The sequence below is a fragment of the Hemiscyllium ocellatum genome, chromosome 4, assembly GCF_020745735.1.
Source record: "Hemiscyllium ocellatum isolate sHemOce1 chromosome 4, sHemOce1.pat.X.cur, whole genome shotgun sequence".
Classification (NCBI taxonomy): Eukaryota; Metazoa; Chordata; class Chondrichthyes; order Orectolobiformes; family Hemiscylliidae; genus Hemiscyllium; species Hemiscyllium ocellatum.
The window spans coordinates 34429745-34457034 of NC_083404.1; the positions used below are offsets into that span (position 1 = coordinate 34429745).

The 27290-nt window shown below is 40.4% G+C and overlaps 1 protein-coding gene across 4 annotated transcripts in view; it reads left to right on the forward strand.

Annotated features, from left to right (window-relative positions):
- golga4 (golgin A4) overlaps positions 1–16063 on the forward strand; it is a 175147-nt gene extending 159084 nt beyond the window's left edge. For 3 of the 4 annotated variants that reach the window (XM_060822914.1, XM_060822916.1, XM_060822917.1), the window contains 2 exons: positions 5681–5744; positions 15588–16063. In XM_060822914.1, coding sequence (XP_060678897.1) covers positions 5681–5710 — 30 coding nt within the window. In that variant the 3' untranslated portion in view covers positions 5711–5744; positions 15588–16063. The remainder of the gene's footprint in view (positions 1–5680; positions 5745–15587) is intronic. The other variant, XM_060822915.1, reaches the window with a different exon arrangement.
- Positions 16064–27290: the final 11227 nt, after the last annotated feature.

Below are 27290 nucleotides of genomic sequence, written 5' to 3' on the forward strand. Positions count from 1 at the left end.
TATTTCATGCATTCTAGTCTGTTGCCTAAAATTATAAGTCTGTTTTCCTTATCCTGACCCAATGGCAAGTATATGAAACAGCAGTTTTAAAAATATCAAACCAAATACCAGAGTTTCATTTATTAATTTAATCTAAAGAGTAATTCATAGAATGAGCAAAAATTTCTAAATGTTATGTTGTGTTTGAAACGTGTCTTGGAGTGTCTTGAAGATGGTGATGGCTTGCTCTGTAAAAATACAATTTTTTTCTCTCTGGTATCAGAATTGCAAATTATTGTCGTATTCCTGTTTAGTCCAATCCTTTTCTGAATTTGTGGAAGTCACCACAGAGTGCGCAAGTTTAAAAGAAAAAGTCAATTTTAACAAGTGAAAACCACTTAGAAATGAAAAAAATATTGCAGTTGCCATTAGGTTAGTCTTTTGGTATCAGTAATGCTTCAAAATTATTTTCTGAGTACCACATAGTGAGCATTTTAGGATATTTTGTGTTTTTGCATTCTTTAGGACTCGAGCCCATTTGAGTTTCTGTTGATTGTTGGGTCCGAGGTTACTGATGTGTGGTAGAAATAAATGGTTACATCATATGAATTGCTGAAATATGGTAAATAAGCGAGACTATATATCTTATGTCCAGTGACTAAGCTGACATTGGATGTTTTAACTAGAGGGCATAGGTTTAGGGTGAGAGGGGAAAGATATAAAAGAGACTTAAGGGGCAACTTTTTCCACACAGGGTGGTATGTGTATGGAATGAGCTGCCAGAGGAAGTGGTGGAGGTATTACAATTGCAACATTTAAAAGGCATTTGGATGGGTAAATGAATAGGAAGGATTTGGAGGGATAGAGTCTGCGTGCTGGCAGGTGGGACTAGATTGGGTTGGGATATCTGGTCAGCATGAACGGGTTAGACTGAAGGGTCTGTTTCCATGCTGTACATCTCTATGACTATGTCCTTAACAATTAATCATCCTCGACCGTTGAACTTTTGTGACTTTCCTATAAAGTGTTTTTTTTTCTCTCTCCTGGATCTAAGCTGCAAATGAGTGATAATATTATACACTTGTGAGAGCTCAAAGGAATTAATCAGAAGTTGGTCTCGGGGTATGTCATTGCACCTTGTTGTCTTAAAGGAGCACAGCTTAGCTTAGCAGTAGAAAAATAAAATGCATTAACATCAATTATGGTCTTATTAAACACAAATTTCATTAGATATGCATTCTTATTCATGATATACAATACTGTGGAAAATGTACTTGTGGAACTAAGTAATGCTTATGTTATATGATGGTATTTGTTTGATAAAAGGTAAAGCTGTTAATAAATAATATGAATTTGGTTTCCAATCCCAAGTCAGTGCCTATGAATTTTAAAATGTCTTCAAACAGTTACCCATCATAGGCAAATGAAAGACATCAGAGAATGTTGAGTCAGTGGATAAGTGATAGAATGAACCCACCAGCTAGTTTAATGCCAAAAAAACAGGATTGGAAACAAAATACTTTTACACCTCATTTTGAGAGTTGTCTACACTAAGATTGCAGTAAACTACAGAAGTGTATGCATAAACTTAGAGAATGGGTAAATAATTGACAAATTCACTTTCAATCTGAAATAGATAAATTTTTAAGCCAAGGTGTAAAGGGAAATGGACAGATATGAGGGCCAGGCCACAGGTCAGCCATGAACTCATTGGACGGTGGAATAATCTTGAGAAGTGAATGGCCTACTCCCATTCATATGTGTGCAAATCTGGTAAATGTGTTTGATGTCTGGAATAGCATCCCATGCATTTCTGAAATTCAGGAATAAAGCCTTTTTGTTTATGGTAATATGTTGCAGCATAGACTACAGGGATTGGAGGATTGTGACAAGTTTGCTGTGAAAGTTAGCCAAAAACTGGAAGTAGAGCAACAGAAAGAAATGTGGGAAGAAAATGGGACAATCTAAGTTAGTTCAGGACAAATATATTGTTCTTTGGCATCTTTGTCGTTTTCTCTGTCACTTATCTTCCTCATTGTTCTTCTTTCCCTCCGCCTTATAAAACCTAAGATGTTTATCCTATCCTTCAATTCCAAAGTGGAGTCACATTCAGTATGAATCATTAATTTTTCCCCTCTCCTCAGACAGTACTAAATTTGTCAAATACATCCAACATTTCCTTTAATTTATTTTGAATTTGCAGTAACTGCATTATTTTGCTTTTGTTTTGTTTTTACATTAGTTTTGGAATGCTTTAGCTAAGAGCTAACATTGATGTGGAGCACCATGTGACTACTACTGTGCTTTCAACATTTTAGTTTTGATTTACAGCAGCAGTGCATTAAATTTCCATTTATCCTAATGACCCATAGCATAGTCATTAACTATTTCCTCTTGTTTCTCCTAATTCGACCAGAGACAGTGATTTCAATTTATTTATTTTATCAACATAAACTGAAACAAATTACAAAAGTACATGAATAAACTTGAAGAGTGGGCACATGATTGACAAATTAAGTAAGATGGGACAATATGTTTTCATTGGAAGAATAGAGAAGTTGCTTATTTTAAATCCCATATTACGAATGCTGCTTGTTTTGGACACCTGAATCACTGAAAATGGGCTATTTACTCTCTCATTTCTTATTCGTTGTGAACACATTTCTGTAATCAATTCTTATTCTTTACTACTTAAATAATGCAGCATCAATTTTCAAGACTTTCTTTATATTTGTATTTCCCCATTCCCTGTAGATATTTGTCATTCTGTGTTGTACCCTATGTTGCCTCAATATCCTTCCGATAGCTTGAAGATGATATAGATTTATTACTGCAGCTTAATTTTTATGCAGTGTACTTGTTATAAAACGTAATTTTTCATTCCCTGTTCCACTTTGGTACTTTTAATGTCTTATGATTCTGAACCCTACAAATCCTTCTACTTAAAAGTACCCATTACTATCAAATTATTACATTCATTTATCTATACTGCAGTTATTCTTATAGCCAGCTTGTTTGTTTTATAATTATATTTTACATGGTTATTTTTATACATTTTTACATTTATGCTTGATTTGCACTTATGATCATTCATAAGGAAGGTCTGGAGTCATTGTATAGATATGATATCTACTTTTTGGAAAAAATTGATTTGTTTCTACTATACACACAAGCTGTTTATTTGAATAGCATGACTAAAATTTCAAACATGAAATATTTGAGTAATTTGACTCTTTTCATTATCTGTTATTATTTGGATAATTGCTGGTAGATTTAAATCAAATTTTAATTTTAACGCTGCAGTCAAATATATGATGGCTTCTAAATGCTTCCTGGTTTGAATATTGGCCTGGAGTATTCAACAAGTTCTCTCCTGCAGTAGATAACCCATAACGTAGTCAACTCTTGCTCTTGCACAGCCCACCACAAGGGATTGGAAACAAGTCAGCAAAAGAACCAGGAAGCCAAAATTGTCGGATTACACCTATCTATCTCAACCTTTCTTGATGCACAGTGAGCAGTATATCAGATTAAGAGCAGAAGCAATTTCTTATAATAAGACTTGCTCTTGATTGAAATACAGTTAATAAAATTACATTCTTGTGGCATCTTGGTGACATCATCACCAATTTTCTGTAATTAATTTTTAGTTTGAGCGTTTGGCTATAAATTAAAGTAAGAGGTTTGATTAAAGCTTTATCACTCCAGTTATAATGCAGATTTAGTTAAAATGTCATTTAGATTAGATACCCTACAACATGGAAACAGGCCCTTCAGCCCTACAAGTCCACACCGACCCTCTGAAGAGCAACCCACCCAAACCCATTCCCCCACCTTATATTTACCCCTGACTAATGCACCTAACACTATGGGCAATTTAGCATGGCCAATTCACCTGGCCTGCACATCTTTGGATTGTGGGAGGAAACCGGAGTACCCAGAGGAAACTCGAGCAGACACGGGGAGCATGTACCGACTCCACACAGTCAGTCGCCCGAGGCAGGAATCGAACCTGGTTCCCTGGCACTGAAGCAGTAGTGCAAACCACTGAGCTACCATGCTGTCATGCTGGAAACTTGAGTAAATTTGCAACTTAGTTTGTCTGTTCATTCATTGGAATATAACTAGTTAAACATCCATGTGTTCAGATAGATTAAATAGAGCTGATGCAGTATAAATAATTATTCAGTGACAGAATTTCTCGGAAAAGGTACAATGCAGTATAGTGCTATATTGTATTAAGAAAGAAGTTGGCCAGCCGTTTTGGAAATGTTTGAATTCATAAGCACTTAATTTCCTTTCAATGATGGCTAGAAGATAACCTGACAATTTGCAGTTATTACGGGCGAAAAAACTTTAAAGGTAACATCAGTGTTGTTTATAGCACCCATGTCACTGTTTAGTTGTTAAAAAAGTATGCTTTACATTTAGTTGAGAATTTCGAAGTTTAGAAGAACTCTTTAATATGCAAGATTGTTTTCTATAAGCATTGCCTTTCCAGAGATGACTGGTCATCTTGAAAGCAGCATTAATCAACATTGCTAAGGCTATCATAAACGAAGTTAGTGGGAACATCAAATTTAGTGGTGATCTTTGACCCAACCCCACCAATACCCTTGCTGTACAAGAGACATTGAGGTCTAATGATGAAATTTTCAGGAACTAGGGAGGAAGTTATAAAGTAGGACCTCAAAGGCAAAGGCACAGTGTTATACACTAGTAAAAGGTAGGAAAATGGGATATTAATGTGTAGGAGTTGAGTTGAGAATGAGTTGAGACAAGATCTAGCCAGGGTAAAATGAATCCAGAGACTGTGATTGTTAAGCAAGGTATGCTTCAAGTACAGGCTCGATACAATTGAACAAAGGTGACAAGAAAGAGAACCAAAATCAGACCTCTTTGAGTTGACAGATAGAAATGAAGCAAAAATAGCAGATGTGTGGTACATGCCAGATGAATTATTCAAGTGCAACTATGTCAAATACAATAGATTCAGAAAGACGTTCAAGAGAAAAAGGACTGCAGAAAGGGAATATGAGACAACTTAAGTGAGAGTCCAAAATCTACTGATATGTAAATAATAAGCAGGTATTACTACTATAAAGTGGACCCTTGTTGGGATAAAGGAGGTTACGTTTGTTTGGAGCCACAAATATGACACATTCACATAATTTTTAATATTTAATGTACTAATTGTGATGTGTTAAACTAGCTTAATGATAACAGAATAAAACAAAGAACTGCAGATGCTTAACGTCTGAAACATGGACAACTGAAATTGCTGGAAAAACCCAGCAGGGCTAGAAGCATCTGTGGAGAGAAATCAGAATAAATGTTTCAAGTTCAATGAGTTTGTCTTGACGAACAGTCACTGGACTCAAAACATTAACTCTGTTTTCTCTCAACAGAAACTCTTGTTTCTCCAGCAGTTTCCATTTTTGTGTGTCAATGCTAATGGATCGTATTTCTAAAAGTTTGTTGGCCTTTCCAAGGAGCTCACTGTTGGTCCAATATTGAGGCATTCTCTTGATTTCTTTCCCCATCATTAGTAGTGATTTCCTCCAATAAGATGCTAGTTTAACTATCCTTACAACTGTTTGGATAATTCATCTTATAGTTAACTCTATTGCATGCATTTTCCATGGCACTGGGTGTGTTGCTTGCTTATCTAACAAAAGCTCATTTATCCCTGGCTCTATAGTATTCCTCATCTCGTACTGGTATTTTCTGAGGCTTGGTTGGTGATGCAGTCACTTAATACATGGGTGAGTTATACCTTTCATTTGTCTGTTTTTGTCGGCTTTTGTAACAGCATAAACCTAGCCTACTAACAAAATTATATAAATATTTCATTGTTCATCTAACTCAGCATTGTAAATGATTAAGTGTGCTGAACAACATTCTCACAGGCAACCTCGAACAAGAAATGGGTTTTCAACTATTGACATTTTCCTTCCATAGTTTTCATGTCATTTAGTTTACTCTTGATTGTACTATAATTGTAATTTTCTGAAGGAAATGACCACAGTGAAATCTCTAGGAACAAAAGGTGTGTTTCAACCTTTATTTTCTAATTAAAAGACCGAATAACAACAAAAAACATATTGACATATTTTTGGGGACAAAACTGTAAAGTTACAAGTTAATTTCACATTTTAAAAGGTTAGCTGGCATCGTATTAATATACTCATATTTTGTTCAACTGTTGGCCTGAACAGATCGCAGAATGAATTCCTTCACATAATAGCATAAATCTCACCATACATTTATTTGTTTTTGGTTTAAAATCCGTTTGGCTATGTGCTTCATGGATCAATAACTTAAGGCAGATGGGCTACCATAAACCATTAAGCTCCTAGGTGAGAGGGTTGAATTGATCTCACTCTCTATTCACCTATTTCTTGATTAGTCGCAGCAAAGTATCCTGTGTTCCACAAGTGAATACAAAAAATTGATAAGAATCAAGTTTTGGGTAGTCGCTTTGTACATGAAGTTAATAAGGTTTCAGGGAACTTGGCAAGATGGCGGCAATTCTGTAGAACTGCTGTGGACAGTTCTGCCTAACAGCCAAGGCATACTGGTGTTTTTTGCCTGGTTGAATTATTAGTTTAGAACCTTACAGAACACATATTTGTTAATATTTGGGAGTGGGAAGGATGCCCAAGGGAAAAGGAGTGAACAAACAGCAGCAGGGAGGACACTCCCCTGCAGCACTAGGCATACCAGAGGCAGCAGCAGCAGCAGCCTCTCCTGAACCCCCCGGGGACTTGACAGACTCTCAGAAATTGGCTGCGGCAATGGAGAGACTTACCTTGAAAGTTGTGGCTGCGATTGAGGAAATCTGTGGGGAGATTCGTGTCCAGGTCCAACCTATCGCATCCATGCTGCAGAAGCATGAGCAGGAGATCCAGGGCCTCAGGAAGAGGCTCTAGGAGGTGAAGGGTCGAACTAAGGCCTCGGAAGCTGCAATGGCGTCCTCATCCAGTTGGATCCAGGTGCTGAAGCAAGATGTGCGGGCCTTGCGAGACCATATCGACAACCTTGAAAATAGAGGTCGGAGGATAAATCTCCGAATTGTCGGACTCCCTGAAGGTGAGGAAGGTGAGCAGCCAGTCAGCTTCTTTGAAAGCTGGCTGCCAAAGTTTTTGAGCCTTCGCATAGAGTCCAGCAGGCTGCAGATTGAAAGGACTTATCGGGTTACAGTACAGCGCCCTCACTCAGTCCTAGTGCACTTCCACTCATATGGACAAGCAAAAAGTCATAGAAGCTTCCAGATCCTTGGGAAAAGATCCACAGGCACTGCTGTACAAGCAGTCAGAAATCATGTTTTTCCAGGAATTCTCTGTAGCTGTCATTCGAAAGAGGATTTCATTCGATGAAGTTGAAAAGAGGCTGAGGAGCCTGGACATCCAGTACTCCATGAAATACCACGCAGTGCTTCGTTTCAGCCACAGGGACTCCGTTTATACATTTGACTCAGCAAATACAGCTAAAAACTCTGTGGACACTATAAAATAGTCGGATTGGCCTGAAGAATACGATTAATGTTTGTTCTTTTTTCTATCTTTCCCCATGTTTTCCCTTCCTTTTATTCCTTCCTTTCTCCCTAATAATTTCCTTTTTGGAAAGGGGGGGGTGAAGCCTTTGGAATAAGTTGTTCCTATTTTTTTTAATAACTGGATTTTATAATGGGTAATTTTGTGGATGTTCTTTGTTGTCTCTCCCTTTTTTTTGTTCTGCTTCTCTTTATCACAAATATGGGTGACATGAAGCCAGGGATGGGTGGACTGCTCATCCTGACTTTGTCTTTTTTATGTTGTTTTAAGGATTGTCGTCTTGTTTTATTTTCTGGCCTAAGGCTGGGGCACAGTCTGGGTTTGAAGTAGCTGTGAAGGAGGGGATGGGTAGGGTGAGTGCCCCCTATGGGCAGTGGGAAGAGTCTTCTATTCAAGGTTTTATAGTTGGTTTTCTTTGGAGTTTTTTGGTAATAATGGTTGTTTATAGTTATGATAGAGTAGTTTTTGTCTATATAGTTTTCAATTCTATGAGTCTTTATTTACTTATGCTTAGCCCTTTGTAAGCAGGGTTCTCTCTCTGAAGGGTTCAAGGGAGTCTGAAAGGGGATATGACTAAGTGTCTTATTAAATGGTGCATCTGGAACATTAAGGGAAGTCATTCACCTGTTAAAAGGAAAAAAGTACTTTCTAACCTTAAGAGGGAAAGGGTTGATATCGCTTTCTTGCAGGAATCCCATCTTGATGATGGAGAACACCTGAAATTACAACAGGGGGGTTACGACCGGGTATTCTTTTCATCCTTTACTACTAAAAGTAGGGGAGTGGGGGTACTCATTCAGAAAAATCTTCCATTCACGTTATTACAGCAGGTGAAAGATGAGCAGGGATGGTTTGTGATACTTAAAGCCCTGATACACGGAGAGGAATATGGCATTTTAAACGTCTACTGTCCTCTGGCGCATCCCCTCAAATTTTTGATTAGTGCGTTCTCTAAGCTGTGCGCTTTTGGAACACGGCACATTATTATGGGCGGGGGATTTTAATTGTCTTTTGGATCCGACAGTGGATAGGATGCCTTGTGGGTCCCCAAGTATTTCTTTGCAGGCCAAGCAGGTGGTTCACTTATGCGAGGATTTGGGGCTGGTGGATATTTGGTGACGTCTTCACCCTACCGGCAGGGACTTCACCTTTTTTCCAAACCCACAAAAATGTCACATGAGGATTGACCTCTTTCTGGCTCACTCAGCCCTTCTGGATCCAATTATGGGTTGTAAAATTGGGAATATAGTTATCTCTGATCATGCAGCAGTATATTTGGAGGTTAAGGCCAAGAGTGAGGGGCTAGGTTTGCGGCACTGGCATTTGGACCCTTTTCTCCTTAAGGATTCCAAATTTGTTGAATAGTTTTTTAAGGAGTTTCAGGAATTCTTGATGATCAATTCAGGCATGGCAAGTAGTCAGTCCCTGCTGTGGGAGACAGCTAAGGCCTTTGCTAGGGGATTAGCTATTTCCTATTCGGTTAGCCGGAAATGACAGCAGGAGGAACAGCAACGTCTACTTGAGACGCGGTTAAAAGCCACGGAGGCAGCACATTTTGTGTGGCTTTCGGTGACTAAGCTACAACGGATCACGACTCTTCGTGCTGCCTTGAATTCAATAACTGTCACAACACGCAAAGAAAGAACTTGCTTTTGCTAGACAAAGGCTGTTCGAATATGGGAATAGGCCAGGGAGGTATTTAGCGTACCTGACTAGGAAATAGCGTGCTCCCCAATCCATTACTGCAATCGGAGACAGCGACAGGGTCCTTACTTACGATGCTAAAAAGATTAATGAGGCTTTTCGGAGCTTTTACTCTGAATTGTATCGGTCTGAAGGTTGCGAAGACAGGAGGGCGAAAATGGAGACCTCTTAAGAACCTGGACCTCCCAGGGGTAACCTTGGAACAGGCCTCTCTCCTTAATGCCCCCTTGACAGTTCGGGAAATACAGGACGCAGCTAGGCAACTTCAGAGTGGGAAAGTGCCTGGCCCTGATGGTCTTCCGCGTGAGTTTTATAAGGAGTTTATAGGGATTCTGTCAGGGCCGATGTTGAAGATGTACAATCACTCCTATATGCATGAATGCCAACCACCATCTTCGAGAGAAGCTAATATTTCCTTGATTCTTAAGAAGGGGAATGTTCCTGAGGATTGTGCTTCATACAGGCCCATCTCTCTATTAAATTTAGATTTCAAGATTCTGTCCAAGATCCTGGCACTGAGATTGGAAAGGGTGTTGCCCCATATTATTAAAGAGGACTCAACAGGCTTTATAAGGGGCCGTAGGTCCTCTAATAATATTACAAGGTTGTTGAATGTGGCCCAAGTTTGTCAGCAACGATCGATTCAGGGGTTGGTGATTTCCTTAGATGCAGAGAAAGCATTTGACCTGGTGGAATGGCTGTATCTTTTTTATGTCATAGAACAGTTTGGGTTGGGTGGAGTCTTTGTTAGATAGATGGAGGTTTTATACCACCATGCTCTGGCCGCGGTCGTCACCAACGGGGTGAAGTCTGGGAATTTTACAATTGATAGGGATAGTCAGCAAGGTTGCCCCTCTCACCGTCGTTGTTTACGTTGGTGACAGAGCCGCTGGCAGAGGCCATTCGTCAGAACGTCCACATAACCGCTCCAGAAGTGGGATCAGGGGCACACAAGATTACACTGTATGCGGATGATGTTCTTCTATTTTTATCGAACCCGATGACCTCCATACTCCATTTGATACAATGTGTCAATGCATTTGGGGCTATTTCAGGACATAAGATTAACTTTGCAAAATCGGAGGCTATGCCTTTGGGGAACCTTAAGGAAGTGTCAGAAATTGAAGGTGGCTCTAAGTTCCCTTTTAAGTGGTCACAGGCAGGATTCCGGTACCTAGACATTTTTGTTACCCCCAAGTTTGATCTGTTATTTCAGACTAACTTTGTTCACTTGCTCGACACTATTAGGCGAGATCTTCAGAGGTAGGAGGCTCTTTCAATTTCATGGCTGTGCCAAATATCTCCCATTAAGATGAACGTTCTTCCTTGTTTGCTTTATCCCATGCATATGCTCCCATAATGTTTCCCAGGTCAACGCCATTAAAGTTCAAAGTTTGGGAGAAGATTTGTAGCTCGGGTGCTCGGTGGTGTTGTTCTGTTCGCCGAGCTGGGAGTTTTTGTTGCAAACGTTTCGTCCCCTTTCTAGGTGACATCCTCAGTGCTTTGGAGCCTCCTGTGAAGCGCTTCTGTAATGTTTCCTCTGGCATTTATAGTGGTTTGTCTCTGCTGCTTCCGGTTGTCAGTTGCTGTCCGCTGCAGTGGACAGCAACTGACAACCGGAAGCGGCAGAGACAAACCACTATAAATGCTGGAGGAAACATCACAGAAGCGCTTCACAGGAGGCTCCCAAGCACTGAGGATGTCATCTAGAAAGGGGACGAAACGTTTGCAACAAAAACTCCCAGTTCGGCGAACAGAACCACAACAGCTGAGGAAGTTTGCGGGGTGGTTTGGTTCCTTTGTCTAGCATCATGGGTGGCCCCTCATCAAACTTACTAAAATGCAGTTGCCTCAAGGAAGGGGAGGAGTTGATTTCCCAAACATCGGGAAGTATCAGTTAAGTTCCCTGCTGTCCTTTCTCTATGATTGGGTAGGTAACGATCCAAACTCAATATGGCTGGAAATTGAGGCCTCCCAATCAAATTGCCCTCTTCTTATACATGAACAACAGGTTAAGGTAAGGACAGTTATGGACCACTGCCGGAACCTCATTGTCATTAGTACAGTCGGGTCTTGGAGGGCGATGCGTCAGAGTGAGGGTTGTTTATCCAAGACTTCACCACTTACACCTATCGTTGGCATGCCAGGGTTCTGACCAGGGATGATGGGCAGCAAGAGGAGTTTCTAGTTTGGGAGAGTTGATTGAGAGGGAGGTTATGATGTCTTTTGAGCAACTGAGCTGCAAATACGGGTTGCCCAGCAGAGATCTTTTCCATTTTTTTCAGGTTAGGGATTTCATCCAGAAGAAGACTATGCTTCTCACTAAGCCCGATAAGCTGCGCTCCACAAGCACCCTTTCGGTTAGTGCCTTCTATCGCCTGCTGGGTGCCAGAACCTGGCAGGATATTAACTGGTTATGTGAGGTCTGGGAGCAAGAGCTAGGAGTGAAGATCTCTTCTGAAACATGGGACAACATATGGGAGAATACTCGAAAGGTCTCAATCTGTAATAGGACATGCGCTACGCAGTTAAAAGTTCTGCACAGGGCTTATCTGGCACCAGACCATCTGGCAAAGTTTAAAAAAGGGGCATCTCCAGTGTGCCCCAAATATAAAATACATATAGGTACTCTTACCCATTGCTTCTGGACGTGCCACAGACTCCGTGTTTATTGGAGCACTGTGGCGGGAGAGATAGGGAGAATATTGAGGACTGAGGTCAAAGTAGACCCGATATCTCTCTTCTTAGGTCTACCAAATTTACCATCTTTAGACGGACATGGGAAGAAACTAGTTAATGTTCTTACATACTGTGCATAGAAGAATATTCTGATGAATATTGGGTGTCTGAGAATCCGCCGGGCTTGCTAGGATGGCAGAAATTAATTATGGAGTACGTTCCCTTGGACTTTTTTACAAACCTGGTGCACCACACAACAGACCATTTTTATAAGACACGACAGCCCTACTTGAGTTATTTGGAAACAGATTTGTCAGTTGTCTTAACTAGGATGTTTGTTTAACCAGGATGGTTAGATTTGTCAAGCCCTGGGCCCTGGAGGGGGTCCCCTGAGTTAATACAGGTATATATACAATGCTCCTGTTCCTCTGTTTGGGAGCTTTGCGCCGAGCATAGCTGTTCTGTATTTTGTGGGGTTTTTTTTGCTTTTTCTTTGGTGTTGCTTTGCACCGTGTCAGGGTTTGTTTTGTATTAGAGGTAGGTTAATAGTTAGGAGACAGTAGTTATATTGTAATTTGTGTGTTTTTTCTTTTAATTATACTGATATTTGTTATTGATAGTATTTTTCAATAATTTTATGTTTGTAAAGTGAAAAAAATTTGCTAATAAGTATATTTATAAAAAAAAGTTTCAGGCCTGAAGGATTTGCATCCAAAGATAATGAGCAAAATGAGTGGAAACTACTGACACATTTTCTGGTCTTAGGCTCAAGGTGGGTCCAGAGGGGTGGCGAATTTCAAAGTTACACCCTTCAAAAAACATTCTCTTAGTAAGCCCAGTAACTGCAGTCCAGTGTTTTGTGTACTTTCTTAACAAGGATAATGCTGTTGTTGCATTGTACGTGGATGTCCAAAAGACATTGTTGAATTGCCACAACAGACTTGTAAGCAAAGTTATAAGTAATAGGATAAAAGGGAAAATCAAGTAGCGGGTAATGTGTTTTGAGATCTGGCGAAGGTTTGTATTGGAGCTGCTTGCTCTGCCTGATATATATTAATGACCTAGAACTTGGTGTACAGGGTGGAATTTCAAAATTTGCAGATCATATAAAACTTAAAAGCATTGTGAACTGTCAGAAGGCTAGTGAAGGGAAAAGATATAGACAATTGGTAGAGTTGATACATGTGTGGCAGATTAAAATTACTGCATACAAGTGTGAACTGATTCAATTGCTTGGAAGAACACAAAGATGATAAAAAATAATAAAATTCTCGCGGTATAGAATACAGGAGTAGAGGGATGTGGATGTGAATCTATATAAGTTATTGAAGTAGCAAGGACAGGCTGCGAGCATGGCTAATAAGGCATACTGTATCCAGGGTTTTCTTTTTGAAAAGTTCTTTCAGGGAATGTGGATGTCACTGGCTAGGCCAGCATGTGTTACCAATCCTGCATTGCCCTAGTCTGATGAACTACCTTGAACCACTGCAATCCATGTTTGTGCATCCACAGTTCTGCTCATAAAAGTTATAAGATTTTAACCCAGTAACAGTGAGGCAGTAGTGATTGGAGTTCCAAGTCAGGGTGGTGTGAGACTTAGAGGCAGACTTGCAAAGAGCACTTGTTTGGCCTCAATTGGGTTAGTGTCCTGTTCAGGACCCCACACTTTAGAAAGGATATGATGGCACCAGAAAAAGTGCAGAAAATATTTGTTGAAATGGATGAGGAACCATTTGTTTTTCATTCATGGGATGTGGGAATTGTTGGAAGTATCAATATTTATTGCCTCTTCCTAATAGTCCTTGAGATGGTTATTGTCTTGAAGGTGCCTCTTGAACTGCTGCAGTCCTTGGGATGGAGGTACACATACAGTGCTCACTTGGAAGAGAGTTCCAGGAATTCGACTCACCAATAGTGAAGGAAAGTAATACGATTCTAAATGAGGATATTGTTTAATTTGGAGGGGAACTTGCAGGTGGTGGTGTTGTTCCTATGTACCTCCTGCCCTTGTCTCTGTAAGTGGTACAGGTTACAGGTTTAGAAGATACTGACAAAGGAGATTTGGTGAGTTACTGCAGTCTATCGTACCACTTCCCATGTGCATTGGTGGTGAACGAATGAAATGTTAGGTTGGGTACCAACCAAGCGGGTTGCTTGGACCTGGAGGTGCAGTCAAAGCATTTAAGAAGGAATTGGATCTGGCAAGAGAATGTGCAGGGCTGGGGAGAAGGTAGAGGTGACGCAAGATAAATTCTTCCTTTGAAAAATAAGTCAGGCTGAATTATGGTCTCCTTCTCTGCTCAGATCATTCGTTCTATGTGGTGGCCATTAGAATAATATGAGAAAATGAAAGTGAGAGACATGTCAGTGTATCGTTCAGCAATTCCTGGCTGCACTTCTAGAAAAAAACACAAAAGTTTAGCATTCAAATACAGCAAGGGATTTAGAGAGGCACATGATATGTTGGCCTTTATTGCAGGGACGTTGGAGAGATACAGACATCCTACTATGATGGTACAAGGCTTCAGTGAACATTTATTTTGAATATTATGCATAGTTTTCATTTTCACATTCATGGTACAATACACTTGCATTGGAGATGGTACAGCAAAGATTTGCTACTTTTGCCCCTGGGATGGTAGGTTTGTCCTACGATAAAACCACGTACATTGAGCCTTTATTCTGTAGAGATTAAAAGAATGAGAGGTGGTCTCTTTGACGTATTCAAGGTTTCGAAAAAGCTTGATACTAAGACTATTCCCCATAACCGGTGAATCTCATACACAGAGGCATAGTCTCAGGGCCAGGAGTTGATCATTAAGGACTGAAAAATTTCTTCAGCTGAAAGGGTTGGGAATTTTTAAAAATTCTTTCCTTCAAAGGTTTGTGGATGCTCTTTTATGGAAAATATTTAAGCACAGACTTTTGGATCACAGGGAATTTGGGGATATGGGAGCAATTGGTAAGGAGTTGAACCCAGTATCAGCCACGATCATATTGAATGTTGAAGCAGTCTCAGCAAGCAATACTATGTTCTCCTCTCTTTATTTTGTTCTTATATTCAGTCATCTACAAGGCACCAGTCAGGATTATAATGGAATACTGCGCAGATGCATGGGAACACTTGCTAGTTCCCCTCGAAATCACATAGCATTCTGAATTGGAAATATTTCATAATTCCTTTATTGTTATTGGATCAAAATATTGGAAATGTTACGTTACAGCACTGTGGATTAATAATAGATCACAGGGAGTGTAGCACTTCAAGAAAGAGCTCACCAAATTCATGTTCCTTAATTTTCATGCAGAATAAATTGCAGATTGTGGTTGCTCTGCAATGTGATTACAATTGATATTCACTGTGCATTTTGTTTGAGAGGGTTTTTTTGCCTCTCTGGGATTTGGCTGATCAGAATATTGTATTTTTCTATATGGGTTCAAAATGTCATTGAGCTACTTAGAGTGGGTAGCTTTGTTGCAGAAGCATTGGTGATGCATTCATGGATTTATCACTGTCTTTTGTGGGCCATCAAAGTTTTAGTCATTTGAAACATGAACCAATGGAACACCATCATTTGAGTGCATTGCTAAGGAAGTGCATATTATGTTCTGGAAATATTATGGAAAAGATGTGGCTTTTACAAAATGATTTTTTTTTTCCTTTTCTAGACTTGGTTGCGCTAACTGGGAAACCTACAAGGGTGACACGGAGCTATTCCATGATCATGCTGCTGGGATGTTATTTATCTGTTTGCTTGTGCAGGGAAGGGAAATATGGTACTATTTAAAAGATGATGTTTCTATGGCCTTTAACTGTGATTTGTATAAAGTCTAAAATTTGAGGAAGACTTGACATTATTCTGATGTTAACTCTAGCAGGTTCTTGTTAAATGGCACTAGGATAAATTGTGCAATAAATTTCTAATGGGATATAAGCCGTGAATGGGTGCCGTTAATGTTTGACTGGAATGCTTCTTTCTGTACAGCTTGATTTTTTTTTGCTAGGTAATATACTTGGAGCTTTAGCCTATAAAGATACTGAATCGCAGTACCTAGTTTGTTTACTACAGCTTTTGTACTTGTATTTTGGAGAGATACACTACTGTAAATTGTAAATACATGATTCATATCTATGCTAAGCAAAAGGGTAAATTGTAACATTCACTTGGAGAAGTGAAATAAAGTTTTATTTAATGTACAAAAATGCCTTTTGTTGGTTATTCTGACCACGTGTTTGCATGTTCCCCTCAAAGCCACTCACCATCTTGACTTGGAAATATATCGCCGTTTCTTCACTGTCAAAATCCTGTAATTCCCTCCCAAATGGCATTGTACATCGACCTGCAGTTGGTGGACTGCAACAGTTCACGAAGGCAGCTACCACCACCACCTCAATATGGATGGCAATAAATGCTGGCCAGCCAAGCAATCGCCACATCCCACAAAATAATAGAATTTTAAAAATCTGAATTCTTTTCGACGATCAGTTTCTGTGCTATTTGTCAACCATTTTCATGCTCTTCCATTACTTTGTCACTGCTCTACTACATTTTAATGACAGTATTCCAGTTTAACCACAGTTTTGTTTGTAGTCCTGCAGTTAAAATATTTTTAAACTGAAGATCATCAAAGAATTGCTAGTGATTTCTATTTATATATGTTAAAATAACAGAATAGTTGATTGTGAATTATGTATGTTTCATTCATTTAATTTCAGCTATTATTTCACGCTATGAATTAATTACTTTTCTGATGAAATTAAAAAGAGGCCAAACAATAGATTTGTGATCACTGCCAACCTTTTAATTTGATTTCATTTTGCCACTGTAATTAGGCTAAAATTGTGATGGAACTTCCATTGCCACAATAACAACATGAGGTTTGTATTGCATCTTAAACCTAGTTCTTTGATTGCTTCACATAAACAAGAGTGGATTTTAAAGCTTAGAACTCTTGGAGCTGAGGGTATATCCACCAGAATGAGAGAGATGAGCAAATTTTCTGCAATACAACACCAAAGTTATAACTGCTTGGCAGTACTAGCTTCAAGAAATTATTGTAATGAACTTGATTAAGGGCTTAAATGGGCAGTGATACTTTTACAGTGACACTTCCAAGTATGAAAGGCACTTATGAATGTAATATTTCTTGGTCATGTGATGTAGCTTTTTAAATAATCAACTAGTTGATGTGTTGTAACATTGTACACTGGAGGGTCAATAGTAATGTGTAGCTAAATGCAGTCAGGTTAGAGACTGGGAGTATTTTGATTCACATGAACTAATATAATTGAAGGGATGAATAATCTTAAAATGTTTATATTTTTAATGGGAGGAGCTTGATCAGTGTGTTATTATGACATAAGTTTACAGCAGTTTTTATTATGCAAATTAAGTATTTTCGAAAAGAAGGGTGTGATTTTTGGAGGACAATCATCTCAGCTTCAGGACATCATTGTAAGTTGTTCAGGGCTCTGCCGTAGTCCTTCAGCTGATTCATCAATTACCTTTCCCTCCATCATGAAGTCAGAAACAACAGCAGACTGTTAATCTAGATACTCAACCAATGTTCTGGGACCCAGGTTCAAATCCTGCCGAGGTAGATGATGAATTTGAATTAGGTGTCTCATAATGACCATTAAACCATTGTTGATTGTCAAGGGAAAAAAAAATCTGTTTCACTCTTGTGAACATTTGAGAATGAAATCTGTCATCCTTAACTGGCCTGATCTGTATTTGACTCCAGACTCATAGCAATGCAGTTGACTCTTAACAGCTCTCTGGGCAATTAGGAATGAGCAATAAATGCTGGCTGAGCCAAAGGTGCCCACATCCTGTGAGTGAATTTAAAAAAAGCTTAGTCATTAATTGATCACTGAGGGCCTCTGCGTACACACAGACAGGTTGACCATGTTGCCCCGTCATTCCCCAATGTAAAAAGGGAGTCAGTTTGAGATCATACAGGAAGGCCCTGTGCTGTAGTTTGAGTGTCTTCATTATAAAACAAAGCAACAGGAAATCAAGTCCATTGCTTCACAGCTTAATGAGTGCCCAATATTTGGTTTCTTAGCTTTCTCATAGTACAACAAATTTATTAATATTTTCTGTGGTGAAATGATTAGCCCATTGAATTACATCATGAATGCTCCTTCAGTGGCCAATAAGCCAACTAAGCAATTTAAACTCAAAGCTTTTCACCCAAAATTTTAAAAAACACGACCACTGCATCACAAGGTCTTCTCTGGACCCTGTTGACTGTTCGAAATTAAAATGAACAACATAAAATAACAACATAAAATGTAGGTGCATTTGCAATTTAACCCTGAATCTATTAGCAATCTGATCCCACACGTGTTTTTCTTTATGTTGAACTCATTTTATGCTGTCAATATAAATGAGTAAATTAAACATGGATAAAATAGAGTTCATAACATTCTTTGTCATCAATGAAAATGTCGTTAAATTCAAACAATAGTTAGATGATTTAAGACATTCCTAGCGATTCCTGCCAAATTGAGTGCAGTAAATATTTATTATATCACTTATTGAATGTGGGTCTTAATCCATAGCATAAATCAATACTTACTGAATAACTTTTGCCTTTTGGGATCATTTAACTAAACATTTCTATGAGCTTGCGACTCAATAGTGTGTTCTTGTACTAAAATATCAAATTGATTGGATTACCTAATAACACTAAAGTTCTGACTGATTAAGAAGTTAACAAGCCCTTTGTGTTTGTTTTGGCTGTTCATTGATTGTTTTTGTTTCCTATTACATTTATGTGGAATTCCATAAGTAGCATGTCATATAAGTAGACAATTTATTGCTTAGTAATGGGTAAATCCTGAAAACTTGGATTTTAATTTTGAAATTTATCTTATGGTTCCATCTAGGAATTTGTCTTTATATCTCAGGTGCTCTTAGCTCCAACTTAGACCCAGTAAGATTGCAGTCCCAGTGAGAATTATATCCATATTTGGTTTAGTGTATATAAGTGAGATTCCAACAAACTATCATCAGGCTAACTTTCTGACACTTGCATTACTGAAAACCCAACCCAGAACAGTCTACAGGTCAAGTATTCAACAGAATCTGAGTTGCAAGTCCATTGCTGCATTTTTGAAAACCTAGGGTTGAAAATGCAAAACCAAGACTCAGTTTCCTACTCAAGTGGACATTTAAGATTATTTGCAGGCAATCCCAGTCTCTAGCTGGCGTCTCTCAATTGACATGAAAAAAATTCAAATCATTAGGCCTTCTAACATCAAGTTGTTTGTTGCATTTTGCTGTAAGCAAAATCGATTATTTGTTTGTCACTAAACTGCCCCCTTTTATACTTAGATTCTCCTTTCGGGGAGGCTTTGAATTTTAATTTCAGGCCCACAGGCACTGAAATTCAACAGACTGCACCACTCTAAATTTTGTCAGAGACACTCCACGATTTCCAATTACGTTACAACCCTGCAGCAGAAAATTCAAATAAATTTAAGATCGGAGATCACGTGATTGAGATGCATGCTGAGAATTTGGGTACAGAAGTGAATCTTACACTGCTTATTAAAATAACTGGATGGAAAAGTATGCAAATGGTAGTGAATTATAAATATGCACTCTTGTTACATGAGTGTTTTTTCTACTAGCATATTATTAATTATGGGAACTACTTTGAGACATGTTTGAGAGATTTAACAATGTGTTGTTTTACCATTAGGCAGTTAATTTTAGAATAACACGAAGAAATCGTATCCCTTAAGTCTCAGGAATTGATAGTAACTGGAATACAGGTATCAAAATGACTTGAAGGGACTATATGAACACAGTAGTAGTTAAATACCTCTGTGGAGCTGATCTAACGTTCAGGAATGTTTTGAAAAACTCTAAGGAACACTGAAAATCCTTGAAATATGTCAAAATTCTATAGATCAGTGGCAGTTTGGTTGAAAGGATGACTTTTCTTCCCTATAAAAACATTAGAAAAATTTGATAAATTATTATCTCCTTTCCAAATGCGAATGTTTCTGGTATTGCAGGTTGACATGTCAAACCCTAGAGAATGATCACATTTACTGTCCTGACTTGCCAATTATCCAATGCCTCTCCTTCTGTTCTATAGCCGTTAATGACAGCCTGGGTCAGGGTGATGGGCCGCTGTACCTCTGCCCTTGGAGATCCATATTTAGTAGGCGAAAGTGAGGACTGCAGATGCTGGAATTCAGAGCCAAGATTAGAGTGGTGCTGGGAAAGCACAGCAGGCCAGGCAGCATCCGAGGAGCATGAAAATTGACATTTCAGGCAAAAGCCCTTCATTAGGAATGAAGCCATCTAGTGATATGACAATCAATTCATGCTTTATCAATTGAAGCTACTGATGGTTTGTTAACCTTGACATGAAACTTTAACACTTTCCCAAGTCATTTGAACATTTGAGAAAAAGGTATATTCTTGATATTTGATTGACCAATACACTTTGTCCACCAAGTCTCAGCTTTTCCAACCATCTATCATTTTTGAAGGATCCTGTTCTAATCATCTTACATCACATTTCCCTGCATCAAAACCCATTTGCCCATTCACTTATTCTGCCAATATCTTTGCAATGAAATCTTCCCAAATTTCATGGTGTGCCATAGTCAATTTTATAAGCCATTGCTTTGAAGAATTATGTAGGAGGGACTGGAATGTAGCCATCATTATTGTGGTTTGCCAAGCTGAGAATTTGTGTTGCAGACATTTCGTCCCCTGTCCAGGTGACATCCTCAATGCTTGGGAGCCTCCTGTGAAGTGCTTCTGTGATCTTTCCTCTGGCATTTATGGTGGTTTGTCTCTGCCACTTCCGGTTGTCAGTTCCAGCTGTCTGTTGCAGTGGTCAGTATATTGGGTCCAGGTCGATGTGCTTATTGATTGAATCTATGGATGAGTGCCATGCCTCTACGAATTCCCTGGCTGTTCTCTGTTTGGCTTGTCCTATAATAGTAGTGTTGTCCCAGTCAAACTCATATTGCTTGTCATCTGCGTGTGTGGCTACTAAGGATAGTTGGTCGTGTCGTTTCGTGGCTAGTTGGTGTTCATGGATGTGGATCGTTGGCTGTCTTCCTGTTTGTCCTGTGTAGTGTTTTGTGCAGTCCTTGCATGGGATTTTGTACTCTACATTGGTTTTGCTCATGCTGGGTATCGGGTCCTTTATTCTGGTGAGTTGTAGTCTGAGAGTGGCTGTTGGTTTATATGCTGTTATGAGTCCTAGTGATCGCAGTAGTCTGGCTGTCAGTTCGGAAATGCTCTTGATGTATGGTAGTGTGGCTAGTCCTTTGGGTTGTGGCATGTCCTCGTTCCGTTGTCTTTCCCTTAGGCATCTGTTGATGAAATTGCGCGGGTATCCGTTTTTGGCGAATACATTATGTAGATGTTCTTCTTCCTCTTTTTGCAGTTCTGGTGTACTGCAGTGTGTTGTGGCCCTTTTGAATAGTGTCTTGATGCAACTTCTTTTGTGTGTGTTGGGGTGGTTGCTTTCATAGTTCAGGACTTGGTCTGTGTGTGTGGCTTTCCTGTATACCTTTGTGGTGAATTCTCCTTTCAGTGTTCTCTGTACCATCACGTCTAGGAATGGCAGTTGGTTGTCCTTTTCTTCCTCCCTAGTGAATTGGATTCCTGTGAGTGTGGCGTTGATGATCCGGTGTGTGTTCTCTATTTCTGTGTTAATGATTACAAAGGTGTCATCCACATATCTGACCCAGAGTTTGGGTTGAATTTGCGGTAAGACTGTTTGTTCTAATCTTTGCATTACCGCTTCTGGTATGAGTCCAGAGATGGGTGAGCCCATGGGGGTGCCGTTGATTTGTTTATATATTTAGTTGTTGAATGTGAAGTGTGTTGTGAGGCACAGGTCCAGTAGTTTGAGTATGCAGTCTTTGTTGATAGGTTCACCATCCCGTTGTCTGTTCTGTATGTCCAGCAGGTTGGCTATTGTTTCTCTGGCTAGGGTTTTATCGATAGAGGTGAACAGTGCCGTTACATCGAATGAGACCATAGTTTCTTCCTTGTCTATGTGTATATTTCTGATGATGTCCAAGAATTCCTTTGTTGACTGTATAGAGTGTCTGGATCCACTGTTCGGGTGTTTCAGTTTCTGCTGTAGTTCTTCAGCCAGTTTGTGTGATGGTGTCCCTGGTAGTGATACTATGGGTCTGAGTGGGATTTCTAGTTTGTGCACTTTAGGTAGTCCATAGAATCTGGGGGTGTTGTTGCTTTCAGGTTTCATTCTTTGTAGATTAAACCTGGTTATCTGTCCGTTTTTTTGTAGGTTCCTCAGTGTGTTGTTTATCCTATTGGTGAGCTGTGGGGTGGGATCAAACTCCCTCTTTTGGTAGGTGTTGGTATGTACAAGTAGTTGTTGTGCTTTTTGGATGTAGTCTGCTTTGTCTAGGATGACCGTCATTCTGCCTTTGTCTGCTGGTAGTATGATTATGTTCTTATCATTTCTTAGTGATTTTAGTGCTTCCCTCTCCTTGGTGTTGAGGTTCTGTGTTTGTCTTTTCCTTGTTATCAGGGGTACGATACTTTGTCTCACTGTTTATTGTGTCTCTTCTGTCAGTCCATTGTTCCTGAGTGTGCATTCTAGTGCTGCTAGGAAGTCTGCTGTCTTGGCGTCCCTGTGGTTGTAGTTGAGTCCCTTGGCCAGTATTGTTCTTTCCGTGTCTGTGAGCTGTCTGTAGGAGAGGTTTCTAACCCAGGTGTGTGTTGTGGTGTCCTCTCTGTTGTGTGTTAGTTTGGCCATTTTTTCTTTTAGTGCCGTGTTTTTGCGGTGTGTAGTCCTGTTCTGTCCTATGGTGATGGCCTGTTCTATGGTCTGGGTCCATTCCTGATTGGTGGTTTTTGAAATTAACAATTTTTGGCGCACAATTTCTTATTTGTATTTGTGAAGTCTGTTGTGAGCATCTGTAATCATGTGGCCACCATGTGTGCAACACAAGTTAGCCGATCTGCAGAAGAGTGTTGTGGCTATGGGAATTAACGGAAGGAGCATCAAAAGTTGAAGGATAAACTGCTTCTGAAATTAGAAATAGGCACACCCATCCTACTGCTGTATCCATGCTGAGATTGACAGCCCAAACAGGAATAGTCAGGGCCCACTGTTGCTTGAAGTTATCCTTTAAGACTACCCTCAGTCTCGCTGTCTGAAATTCAGCAGCCTCCCATCAACAATCGACTGGGGTAACAGCATTTAGGAGCACTAGGACAAACAGGTATCTGGAATAAAACCAAAATACCACTGAACTCTGAAATAACAACTGGGGGAACTAAAACAGTTCATGCTTCAACTCAAGTGTGACTATGTCAAAACTGAGGGAAGCTAAATAAAAATTGGTACATTTTATGCTGTTGACAGATCAGGAAGAGGAGCAAGTGGAACAGATTGTGAGAGTTCCCAGGGCAAAAGATAAGGGCTGTGATGTATATTTTAGGAGTGTTATACTCAAATCCTAATATTAATTTGTTTATTTGAGAATTTAACCAATAAGGCAACAGGAGATGGTCTTGTACAATAACTCTGGAAACTTGAGATTACAACTGTCTAATATTAAACAAGGCAGTTTCTTTACAGGCATACTTCAGCTCTTGTCTCTCGCCAATGTCTCATGGGCCTTCTGCTCCTGATGGAAATAGGATAACTTTAAACTTTCTCTCATGCACTTGTTAGCAAAAGCCATTGCTTATTAACTCTTTCCCAGCCATAACCCATAGCATGATCGATGACCTGGGATTAAACAATAGACAGTAGATAATAGGTGCAGGAGTAGGCCATTTTGCCCTTCAAGCCAGAAAAGGAATGCATTGCTTGCTTCCTCCTTTCTAACTCCTCCAAGTGATATAATTTGATCGAGTAAGTGGGCAAAGCTGTGGCAGATGGAGTTAATTGATGTAAAGAATATGACACGGGAAAGGATACAAAGAACAGGGATGATGTGATGATGTACTTCATCAAATTAGCAATACTGGAAATCACCTGATGAAGGAGCAGCACTCCGAAAGCTAGTGCTTCCAAATAAACCTGTTGCACTATAACCTGGTGTTGTGTGATTTTTAATCTGAAACGTTGTACAACTTAGTCAGTTGAAAATTTCTAAACTGTGATTCATAAATCTTTATTAGCAAAGACTGTCAATGGTATCAGAGCCAAAGCAGATGGAATGAAATACAAATAACTATGACCCAATTAACACATCCAAGAAAATGTGTTTTGATTTTCATATAATTCTTCAGATAGCCCAAGTATCTTGTACCTCTGTTGTCAAACTAGGCCGCCTGAGACATATTTTGTCCTCCAACTCACGAAAGCTATCGGAAATGTTTGTATTATGGTTAGAGCACAATTACTTTTGTCAGAATAGAGAAAAGGTTTGATTAGTAGGGATAATAAAGTTGAGAAAAATATGTTTTGAAGTTACAGCTCCTTTGCAAACCAAACTAAGGAACAAATGAAAGATCCAATTCAAAAGCCAAACTATAAAGAGAGACCAAATAAGAGACAGGTTTTATTCTATGTTTGCTTTGAAGGTCAAATGATACAAACTGTAAAACTTTAGAACTAATTGCACTTAGTTGGACAACAATAGGACATGAATATGTGGAATAAGGTAGTTCGCACTCACCTGAACTCCTTAATCAAATGTGTCCTTGAGCTTTTTTAACAGTTGAAATTAAGTGTTTGTCTATAATATGATGCTAGGCTAACAAGTGCCAGGTTTGAGTTTAGAAGACTGAGAGGGTATCTGATTGAGAAATATTAGATTATTAAAGGATTGGACACTCTGGAGGCAGGAAACCTGTTTCCACTGATGGGTGAGTGCCGAACCAGAGGACACAGCTTAAAAATACGGGGAAGACCATTTAGGACAGAGATGAGGAGAAATTTCTTCATCCAGAGAGTGGTGGCTGTGTGGAATGCTCTGCCCCAGAGGGCAGTGGAGGGCCAGTCTCTGGATTCCTTTAAGAAAGAGTTGGATAGAGCTCTCAAAGATAATGGAATCAAGGGTTATGGAGATAAGGCAGGAACAGGATACTGATTAAGGATGATCAGCCATGATCATATTGAATGGTGGTGCAGGCTCGAAGGGCAAAATGGCCTACTCCTGCACCTATTATCTACTGTCTATTGTTTAATCCCAGGTCCATTATGAGGCAGTTGATCCTCGGAATATTAAAAGGAAGGTATCCTGCAATTAGCTTCGTGTAAAAAATGAGGTCTGCAGATGCTGGAGATCACAGTTGAAAATGTGTTGCTGGTTAAAGCACAGCAGGTCAGGCAGCATCCAAGGAATAGGAAATTCGACGTTTCGGGCATAAGCCCTTCACCAGGAATGAGGAGAGGGTGCCAGGCAGGCTAAGATAAAAGGTAGGGAGGAGGGACTTGGGGGAGGGGCGATGGAGATGTGATAGGTGGAAGGAGGTCAAGGTGAGGGTGATAGGCCGGAGTGGGGTGGGGACAGAGAGGTTAGGAAGAAGATTGCAGGTTAGGAGGGCGGTGCTGAGTTGAGGGAACCGACTGAGACAAGGTGAGGGGAGGGGAAATGAGGAAACTGGAGAAATCTGAGTTCATCCCTTGTGGTTGGAGGGTTCCCAGGCGGAAGATGAGGCGTTCTTCCTCCAACCGTCGTGTTGTTATGTTTTGCCGGTGGAGGAGTCCAAGGACCTGCATGTCCTCGGTGGAGTGGGAGGGAGAGTGAAAGTGTTGAGCCACGGGGTGGTTGGGTTGGTTGGTCCGGGCGTCCCTGAAGTGTTCTCTGAAGCGTTCCGCAAGTAAGCGGCCCGTCTCCCCAATGTAGGGGAGGCCACATCGGGTGCAGCGGATGCAATAGATGATGTGTGTGGAGGTACAGGTGAACTTGTGGCGGATATGGAAGGATCCCTTGGGGCCTTGGAGGGAAGTGAGGGAGGAGGTGTGGGCGCAAGTTTTACATTTCCTGCGGTTGCAGGGGAAGGTGCCGGGAGTGGAGGTTGGGTTGGTGGGGGGTGTGGACCTGATGAGGGAGTCACGAAGGGAGCGGTCTTTGCGGAACTCTGATAGGGGAGGGGAGGGAAATATATCCCTGGTGGTGGGGTCCGTTTGGAGGTGGCGGAAATGACGGCGGATGATACGTTGTATACGGAGGTTGGTGGGGTGGTGGAGCGGGGCTCAAGGGCGGAGGAGCGGGAAGTGGAGGAGATGCGGTGGAGGGCATCGTCGATCACATTTGGGGGGAATCTGCGGTCCTTGAAGAAGGAGGCCATCTGGGCTGTGCGGTCGTGTAACCTGTTCAAATAACACATTGGTTCACTCAGTTGCTGGAAAGCTGGTCTGCAATGCAGAGTGATGCCAATAGTATGGGTTCAATTCCTGTAACAGTTGAGGTTACCATCAAGGGATTCTCCTCTCAACCTTTCCCTCATCTGAGGCAAGGTGACCCTTAGATTAAGCCACCACCAGTTGCTTCTCTGTTTCTCTCTTAAATGAGGGTGCAGCCTTGTGACCCAATAGGACTAAGTGATATTACCTTTTACTAAAATAACACATTTTGTAAGTTTCTTGGTTTTGTTTTTGGTTCTGAGGTTGAATCTGCATACCAACAATTCAAGACTCCTAAATTACCGTTTATAATTAACACTCGAAGTTCGGCACTCAAAAAAGAATAAACTTAGACAGTATGAATCATATTGAGTATATGTGTGCAAGGTTGCCTGGTCTTGTCTGAGATTTGGAACGGGGTTATGATCAGTTCTCACCTTCCAGTCTCCTTCATTGTGAGCTAGCCAGTGTGATCTAGTGTCCATATTTGCAAAGTTCTTTGAGCTTGTCTGAGAGTTGGAATGGAAAGAGTGACCATTACTGGCTTTATGGTCTCCAAGCAGTTGTTTATCCTACTTTGTCCTGAGCTAGCCAACAATCATGTTGGACACAGTTCCTTATATCCTGGCCCTGCTCGTTGCTTGGTAACCACATGATCAACACAGCAGGTCAGGCAGCATCCAAGGAGCAGGAGAATCGACGTTTCGGCATAAGCCCATCTTCAGGAATGAGGAGGATGTGCCAAGCAGCCTAAGATAAAAAGGTAGGGAGGAGGGACTTGGGGGAGGGGCGTTAGGAATGCGATAGGTGGAAGGAGGTTAAGGTGAGGGTGATAGGCCGGAGAGAGGGTGGGGGCAGAGAGGTCGGCAAAGAAGATTGCAGGTCAAGAAGGCGGTGCTGAATCTGAGGGTTGGGACTGAGATAAGGTGGGGGGAGGGGAAATGAGGAAGCTAGAGAAATCTGCATTCATCCTTTGTGGTTGAATGGTACTTAGGCGGAAGATGAGGCGCTCTGCCTCCAGGGGTCGTGTTGCCATGGTCTGGCAATGGA